The sequence below is a fragment of the Lithobates pipiens genome, unplaced genomic scaffold, assembly GCF_037356315.1.
Source record: "Lithobates pipiens isolate NorthernLeopardFrog02 unplaced genomic scaffold, aLitPip1_a1.2 Scaffold_3, whole genome shotgun sequence".
Lineage (NCBI taxonomy): Eukaryota > Metazoa > Chordata > Amphibia > Anura > Ranidae > Lithobates > Lithobates pipiens.
The window spans coordinates 1,578,247-1,587,709 of record NW_027507790.1 but is presented as its reverse complement, the minus strand read 5'-3'; the positions used below and the strand labels follow the sequence as shown (position 1 = coordinate 1,587,709).

The 9,463-nt window shown below is 41.5% G+C and overlaps 1 protein-coding gene across 1 annotated transcript; it reads right to left on the bottom strand.

The window, feature by feature from the left end:
* Positions 1-6,805: 6,805 nt before the first annotated feature.
* On the bottom strand, positions 6,806-8,839 carry LOC143940088 (olfactory receptor 2D3-like). The gene is made up of 2 exons (XM_077461136.1): positions 8,697-8,839; positions 6,806-7,927 (listed from the first exon to the last, which is right to left on the bottom strand). The coding sequence occupies exon 2, from the start codon at positions 7,728-7,730 to the stop codon at positions 6,807-6,809; it is 924 nt and encodes a 307-aa protein (XP_077317262.1). The 5' UTR covers positions 7,731-7,927; positions 8,697-8,839; the 3' UTR covers position 6,806.
* Between the last annotated feature and the right edge of the window lie 624 nt (positions 8,840-9,463).

Genomic DNA, 9,463 nt, shown 5'->3' with positions numbered 1-9,463 from the left:
TATAATTAATTTTTTTTTACAGCAAGGCCAATTCTTGCTTTCATTAAGAGTACATCATATGGTGTGGAGGCACCACCAACACCCAAAGCTCAATTTTTTGGCACTGGTTACTTCTATCAAAAGTCTGCAAAACAGACACCAGAATTTATCCAAAAAATCTCTGATCTTGTTCCGACTACACTAAATCGTGGGCTCATCATACAGACTGGCTCCCCAAGCCATTGTTTAAAAAATAAAGAAAGCTTGCAGGGAAAATTTTATTTTTCTTTATAAATGTAATTTTTGCTGCAGCAGGTTCTATACATGGTACAGATGCACTACTTTACAGGCAGACTAAGGAGACTCCCCAGGCACAATTTTTTTATTTATTTATTTTTTTATTTATTTTTATTTTTTTAAAAGATAAATTTTTATTAGGTTTTCAAATAGTACAAAAATCGCATGACGTACATTGCGTTACATTTTAACAGCTATAGTGACATACAGAATAACTTCGAAGATTTGCAGCTGAATGAACAGTATACATAGAACTGTGGAGGCAACTATATGTCGTCACCTTATGTGATCTCCTCATAGACGTAAAGCTGGAGAGCGCAACGTAAATTTGTCAGGGTTCTCCTCTCCCCCCAGACACCCCTTACGGGATCAATTCTGTGTCCGGGAGGAGAGCAGTCCCCCCCAAGAAGTGGCTTGGGATCCCAACCATTTCGAGAAACAACTTGTTTTCAAACCATATTACGGTAGTAACATAAGTACAACAACCGAACAATTCAACTCCCTGATAGTGGAGCAGAGAACATCTGTCGAAAAACTGTTAATATAGTAAATAAATACATCAGGGTGAAGGAGGTCATTTTTCCAGTGGAAGAGTATTGGTGTGTGCAATCCATGATGACCAGGGACTCCATTTTTGGACAGCATGGGCTTTCTTGGGGCTGCTGCGTGCAATTGTCAATTCATATATGTGATGTAGATGTGTGGTGCTTATTACCTCTGAAAGGGTCGGTGGAGTAGGATTCTTCCACCATCTAGTTATTCCCAGTCTAGCTGCCAACAGGATGTGTGAAATAGAGTGTCTCATCTTCGTCGGATATTGGTCTAGGTTCAGGGATAGTAGAGCTAGATCAGGACGTGGGGTAATTATAACTTGGGATATAGCAGAAATTAACTGGAAAGTTGATTCCCAAAAGGGTGTCAATTTGGGGCAGCTCCAGAAAATGTGGAGCATATCCCCTTTGTTCCCGCACTGCCTCCAGCATTCCGCGGAATGCTGATCAGAAAAATTTGACACCCTGTCTGGAGTTAAGAACCACCTTTGGGTTAGTTTAATGGTCAATTCCCACAATGTGGTGCATCTAGTGTTCTGGTAGGTGGCCTTGATAGCTTTGGCCCATTGTTCAGACGTGTACGTGAGGTTAAGATCTCTTTCCCATTTGAGCATAGAAGCAGATTTATCAAGTATGTGTTTTTGTTGGAGCAGGGTATAGAAGAGAGAGATGCCCTTGTGTTTGCATGTCGGGTTTGTAAGAAAAATCCATGCAGGGTGGGGGATTTTACAGGTCCAGTTAGGGGAGGCATGGAGGTAATGTTTGGTCCTAAGGTATAAGTAGAGGTCCGAGTCTGGTAGTTTGTATTCTTGTTGTAGGTCAGGGAAGGGTTTTAATTGCCCCGACGTGAATAGATCGTCAACATGTAATATACCCTTAGTCTGCCAAGATGTATAGGATACCAGGTCAATTTTCTTTTGGAGAATGAGTAGTGGTGTTTTAAGGGTGGCCCTGTTGTCGTATTTGTTGGTGAGGTGTAGGAATCTTTTCCAATTCCGGAGGGTGGCTAACATTGTAGGGGGGAATTGTGGATTATTGGAAATAGGACATTTGGAGGAGAGTAGCCAGACAAGTAGGTGTTGGCCCGGGGTAAGCGATGCTTCTATCTGTCCTCAAAGAGTGTTTTGTGTGGGAGCAATCCATTCTCGCATTTGTGTCAGTATGGAAGCCATGTAGTAATCGTGGAAGTCAATGTAACTCGCCCCTCCCGCCGGACGAAGTTTGATAAGGTGTTTATGTGCGCTTCTAGCCTTTTTACCTTGCCACATAAAGGCGGAAAGAGTAGTTTGTAATGATCTGAGATAGGAGTGTGGAATGATGATCGGTAAAGTCCTAAACAGGTACAGTACTTGGGGTAGATGGAGCATTTTGAAGGCTGCAAGGCGGCCCATCCACGACAGCTCAAAGGACGCCAGTTTGCGGAGGTCATTCTGTAACTGAGTGCGAAAGGGGATGAAGTTGTGGCAGAAAAGGTCTGCAGAATCCTTGGTTAGTTGAACCCCTAGATAAGTAATGCTCTTATCTGCCCATGAGTATGGAAGCTGGCTTTGTAGCAGGGAACTGGTGGAAACATCGAGGCCCAGGTTCAAGATGTGTGATTTAGCATCATTTACTTTGTAAAATGACACTTTGCTAAATTGTGCAAGGGTCCTTTGAACTGCCGGGAGGGAGGTGGAGGGGTTAGAAAGCATAAGAATCACGTCATCCGCAAATAAACTTATCTTGTGGACGTTCTTGCCTATGGTTATACCCTGTATTTGATCATTCATTCGGATAGATTGCGCGAGGGGTTCAATTACTAGATTGAAGATTAGGGGGGACAGGGGGCATCCCTGTCTAGTACCATTGGAGATGCCAAACGGGGATGAGAGCGTGTCTGCCGTGTATACTCGGGCAGAGGGGGAGGAATATAGTGCCATGATAGCGCTGTAAATGGGCCTCGTGAAACCAAATTTTGCTAGTACCGCTGACAGGTATCCCCAATGTACTCTGTCAAACGCTTTTTCAGCGTCTAGGGACAGGAGCACAGAGGGGACACCCGTGTGCGGTACATGGTGAATGATGTCCACCATACGTCTGGTGGCATCAGAGGCTTGGTGGCCCTTTGTGAACCCTGATTGATCTAAATGCACAAGGGTTGGGATAATGTCCAATAATCTGTTGGCAATCATTTTTGCATAGATTTTTATGTCAACGTTGAGTAAGGAGATGGGGCGGAAGTTCTGGGGTGCATTAGGTTCTTTGCCCGGTTTTGGTAGGGTTATTACGATTGCGCTAAGCATTTCTTTTGAGAATGTGGAAGATTGAGCTACCGAATTGTAAACCTTGCATAGAACAGGGGCTAGCAGTTTATGGAATCGTTTGTAGTATTCCCCATTGAATCCATCTGGGCCAGGGGCTTTAGCGTTCGGGAGTTTTTTGATCGTGTATTCTATTTCAGGGACCGTGAAGGGCTCGTTAATGCTGTCTAGTTGAGTAGGGGATAGAGCGGGAAGATCTACCTGAGTAAGAAAGTCTAGTATGTCATCTTGGTGGGTTCCATGGTACCTTTGTCCGACCTTAGATTATACAGGTCACTATAGTACGAGCTAAATGCATCTGCAATTTCAGTAGGTTTTAGAACTTTAACCTTAGTATGAGGATGATATAAATATGGTATCTTGGATTTGATCCTATGACCTTTTATTCTCAGGGCCATTAGTTTACCCGCCTTGTTGCCCGTGGAGTAGTTTGTTGCTTTTAATTTAATGTACGATTTTTCGAATGACTCTAATAACAAAGTCCGTAGCTCTTGGCGGAGCTTGAATATCTGTGATTGGATAGCAGGGGAGGGGTTGTGTTTATTAAGAGATTCAGCAGCCGCTATATCGGCTGTCAGTTTATCCAAATGTTGAGATCTTTTTTTCTTCGCTCTGGCCCCTGCCTGGTTAAGAACACCTCTAATGACCGCCTTGTGGGCTTTCCACACTACCTCCGGGTCAGACACAGATTGTGAGTTAGTAGAAAAGAATTCTTCTAATTGTTGCTGAATGTGTGTGGCTGTTGTCGGATCATTAAGAAGATAGCTGTTTAACCTCCATAGTTTGGAGGTATGATGGTGCGATTTCGAGTCAATAGTGATACTAATAGGAGCGTGGTCCGACCAGGTGGTAGTGTGAATCGCCGAGGCTGATATTTTTGAAAGCAGACACTTATCAGTTAGAAATAAATCTATACGAGAGTAGGTGTTATGACGCGGTGAGAGAAACGTATAATCACGTTCGTTCGCATGACAACACCTCCATACATCAAACAAGTCATTTGATTGTAAAAATCCATCTAGTGGCGAAGTAAGTCTCTTACATCCTGCTGTAGAGTCTATGTGGAAATTGGGGACAAGATTAAAGTCTCCACACCAGAGGACGTGCCCCTTTTGGAGGGATTTAACTTTTTTCCATAGGGATTTGATAAACGCCATTTGGCGATGGTTGGGGGCATATATGGACACTAGAGTATACACTGTGTTGTTAATCTTGCATATTAGGACAATGTAGCGACCCTCATTGTCCGTGATGCAGTGCTGAAGTTGAAAGTCAACAGTGTCACGTATTGCAATGAGAACACCTCTTTGCTTTTTCGTGAAGGATGATTTAAAGATATGAGGGAATAGCTTATGCTGGCACATGGGAGGAGAGTCTGTGGTGAAATGTGTTTCTTGTACACAGAGCACATCGCTCTTAAGTGACAGGGCTGTTTTCCATAGGGATGCTCGTTTAGCCGGGTGGTTTAGCCCCTTTGCATTCAGGGATAGGATTGTAAATGACATGGTGGTGAGTTATCGTGAGTGAATATTGGTTGCACTTACAGTTGGAAGATGACTAATCCAGCGTCCGCTGGCTGCTGTTGTACCTTATTCGTACAGGAGATTGCGGTGATTAATCAGTTGTGAGGTTCACGGTGGGAGTAGCAGTATTCGGAGGCGCGATACTGGAAGTATGATGTGTCTCCGATCAGTCACGGTGCGTTTGGAGCTGGTGTACTTGAAATACAGGAACACTGGTGTAAACTGGAAACAAAAACACACAAAAAAAAAAGAAAAGGAAAAGCAAAATTTAGCAAGTCAAGATGCAGCTAACAGTGGCTGAGTATTGAGGCAAAACAGGTCAGCTAACACCCGCCTTGAGCGGGAGCTGATTAAACTAGGGGGTAGAGTCTAGGTTCAAGTAGAAGCGAGTCTGGGGCCGGCCCGGATTATACATTGTAGCTCACATTGAGAACGGGCAAGAGTTCTCACTTTGGTTTGGTTTGAAGACGATCCCTCTGACGGCCATGGGGTGGGGAGGCCTGTTTGTTAGGGCCAGGCTGGTTGTTCTGAGGTGATTCCTGGTGTATGCCCCAGGAGTTAAGCAGTTTCAGTCCGCCTTCCAGGGTAGAGATCGTGTGCGGGATGCCGTTGTGTGCCACCAAAATGGTAGCCGGATGGCGCCACTTGTAGAGCACTTTGTGATTCGTGAGGGCTTTTGTGATTGGTTTCAGTTGTCTCCTTAACTGAAGCGTATACTGTGATAAGTCGGCAAATAACTGGATGTCTGCATAGGGTGCAGGGAGAGTGACCAGTGCCCTGGCCTTAGAAAGGATCTGTTCTTTTGCCTGAAAAAAATGGATTCTCAGGAGCACATCTCGTGGGACTGACTCCGCTAGGTGCTTTGGCTTGGGGATCCTGTGGATGCGGTCAATTGTCAGTTCTATAGGAGAAAGCTCAGGTAGCATGGCAGCAAACATGGTGCCAGCAAAATTGTGGAGATCTGCGGGGGGCACCGTTTCCGGTATTCCGCATATTTTCACATTGTTGCGGCGAGAGCGGTCCTCGAGGTCCGCTAATTTGTGTTTGATCCATTCCGTGTCCTCCTTCTGTGCCATACAAGAGTCAACTAAATCATTTACAGTCTCTGTACATTCCTCCATTTTGTCCTCCATATACTGCACCCTGTCACCCATGTGTCTCATATCTGCTGAGAAATTATGTATCAGTGAGGACAGGTTGGACATGAGGGATGACTGGAGGGATAATAGCATGTCTTTCATGGTTGAGTCCAGAACCGGTTGGCCCGATGTGGGAAAGGCCACTATGGAGGACTGTAGTGAGGCTATTGCATTAGCATTATGGAGGTCTGTACTCACTGTGGCTCCGGCCTGGTAAGCTGCATCCAGGCGCATCCGCGCTTTGGCTGGGCTCTGGGAGTTCGGAGTAAGTGGAGGTGAATCTGCCCGGGGCGAGGATGGGCAATCCCTGGCTAGTTCTCTCGGATCCCCGTCAGGAAGGTCGGTGTAGGCCGTCGAATGCCACGCTGTTGCTCCGGCGGCGCCATCTTGTCTGAGCCCTCCGCGCTGAAAGGAAAGGGCTGTCAGCTTCTGAACGTTCCGTTCTTCTTTGCGCTTGCGGGATGACATGCCGGCGAGTTGTGCGAGTCTCCCGGTGGCTGGTAAGAGTGTTGATGGGGTAATTCTTGCCCGTTAAGCGGTGGATGTCCGGTCGGCTAGCGGGAGCTTCAAGCACAAGCGGCCATCCGGTTTGCGCGCAAACCCCAGGCACAATTTTTAAAGGAATTTTTAAATTTTATTTTTTCACATCAAGCATCATTAAATTACTGTTCATTTAAAAATGATCTTTTTTAAAAAGAAAATGTTGCATTGATACATGTCCTCCATGGTAGTACCTGGACCCTCATACCTTTTGTATGCCCAATAACTTGTATATAAGCCTTAAAAATGGGCACTTTAGATTTTTCCACTTTGGGTTCCATAGACTTTAATGGAGTTCGTTATTCAGCTCTGAACTTTTGCGATGTTTAATAGTTCTGCCGTGAACCGAACAGGGGGTCGTTCGGCCCATTTGTAATTGGCAATATCAATCCTCATCCCTCTTACTAGTACATATGTGCAAAAAGCTTAGCTTTCACGTAAATCTCATTTTTAATCAGAACACTAACATCGTCTATGTCAGTATAAGCAGTTAAAGAGTTTTCTAAAAGCTCCTTTGACTTCTTGGTTCCTTAGACTGTAAATAACAGGATTCAATAAAGGTGTAATGTTGCTGTAGAAAATAGAGAGAAGCCATTCCTTATCTGCTAGTAGATCAGACTTTGGACGAAAATACATGAAACTTCCACTTCCATAAAAGAGCATAATAACAACTAGATGTGCTACACATGTGGAAAGGCCTTTGTTTCTCCCATGTCGCTTTTGAACACTCATGGCAAAAAATAGAATGTGCATGTAGGACCCCAAGATCAACAGGAAACAGCCAATCATAAGTAAACCACCAACACCAAACACAGTAACCTCATTAGAGAATGTATCAATACAGGAGACCTTTAACAAAACTGGGATGTCACAAAAGTAGTGGTGAAGGATTCTAGAGCCACAAAAGGGCAAACTAAAAGTGTTAACAGTGTGAATTGCTCCATATATGCTTCCAACTACCCAAATTCCAGAAACCATATAGCGACAAACATTTTTATTCATAATAACTGAATATCTCAAAGGATTGCATATGGCAATATACCGATCGTATGCCATTGCTGCTAATAAAGAGGACTCAGAAGCTGCCAAAGATAGGAAAAAGTAAAGTTGGATAATACAGGCAGGGACGGAAATAGGCAAATGCTCAATTAAAAAGCTGACAAGCATATGTGGCAGAGTTGTAGAAGTATAACAAATGTCTAAGAAAGCTAAATTCTTCAAAAAGTAATACATTGGCGTGTTAAGATGAAAATCTATATTTGTTACGATGATGATCAGGAAATTTGCAATCACTGTTACAAGGTATATGGTAAGGAATATAAAGAAATACAGACCCTTTGGTCTGATGTTAGAAAACGCATCAAGGAAAAACACATTTCTAATATTTGTTTGGTTATCCATATTTTGATTAACACTTGTGTTGTCATTTATGTTTTCACTGTCATGATCACTTATTAAGATGTTATCAAATCAGCATGCAGGGGTTTAAAACATTTTTTTACCAACACTTCTGCTGTAAGTTTCAAGCCTTCTTCTGTGATACTGGAGTAACTCAGTTCTAGTTATTTATATCATAAAACAATCCAAAATGTTAAACTCTAAAATTTAAAAAAAGGTTAAAAGTTAAGTAGACTGAAATATGTATTGGTTCATGCAGAAAATGTTTGAGAATCATAAATATGTATGTGAAAGAGTATAGTAATATAACTATGACAATATTTTCAAACTTGCTAGTAGCCAGTAGTCACTTTTAAGGCTAGAACATGTCTCTGTATTTAATGCAACGTAAAAAATGGAAATTGTAAGAAAGTGTTTCGCTTATAGATTGGTAACTCTTGTTGCTCTCCCCAAAAAACAAGGGGTTGATTTACTAAAACTGGAGAATGCAAAGTTTGGTGCAGCAGTAGCTTCTACCTTCAGCTTGTTCAATTAAGCTTTAACTGGTAATTGATTGGTTTTTATGCAGACCTGCAGCAGATTTTGTACTCTGCAGTTTTAGTAAATCAACATCAAGCTCAACAGTGAATGTGTCCTTTCATGGACTACAGAAAAGTACTAGCCAAGCATATTATATTATTAACAGAAGGAAATATATTTCTGAGCATTATTCTGTGAACCCTGCACTAAACATAGTAAGATCCCTCAATTATTTACAGTACATACCACTCATGAAACAATACATAAATAAATACTTAGACAAAAACATTGTTTTGATGACTTTCTGTGGTGTACAAAAATGGCAAAAAAAAATCTAAAACTGTGGCCAAATATGTCTTAGAACATACCCTAAATGTATCCTTGAATACAGTCTGCTTGAGTATACTTTTACTTTTTCTTTAAAAAGTAGGGAAATGCCATATGACTCACTTGAATATAGAATGTATGATTTAGTATTTAACAGAGGCAAACAGACCACAAAAAAAAACTTGTTTCAAGGATAAATGAATTTGGTGTAACATACAGTAAAGTAATTGTAGGACACGACTATTATATGTAAGGGGACCAAGGTATATATGCATTTGTAATATGACTTTAAAAGCAGAGCTGTTTTTGTGAACAAAGACTCTCTAAAGACTTTCCACTCTTGAGATATAATTTCAAATTTACCCCAAGGTAATGTTTTCACTAATTTTATAACGCCATAATGTTATTTTTGAATGGAGATGTAGTAATTTCACCTAACAAAATAAAAAATTGAACATGGATGAGCTTAAAGGATAAGTTCACCTTTTAACCTCCCTGGCAGTATGATTATTTCGGATTTTAGGTGCTGAAAGCGGTACAATTATTTTGCATGAAAATTTGGTGTTTTATATTGTAGTCCTGTAATTCTTAACAATAACTCACTTAAATCTGTCTAAACCAGAGTCTAGCAGACATCCTGGGTATTATAAAGTTTGAAAAATGAAATCATAAATTATAATATAATAAATAATTATAAATAATTGTACCAAATAATAATATAACAATCATAAAAAATATTCAATAATGTAATCAAATCAAAAATACTGAAATTTGCTCATTTGCAGAATTGTCACTGTCATTACTTTTCAGTATTTGATGACGGATCTCCCCACAAATCACTATCGCTCAATTCTGCGAGTGATTCAAATTTATTATCGCTGTTTTATAGC

Bases quoted from the DNA above. Each gene is read 5' to 3' on its own strand.
- LOC143940088 (XM_077461136.1), bottom strand. From the start codon at position 7,730: ATGGATAACCAAACAAATATTAGAAATGTGTTTTTCCTTGATGCGTTT.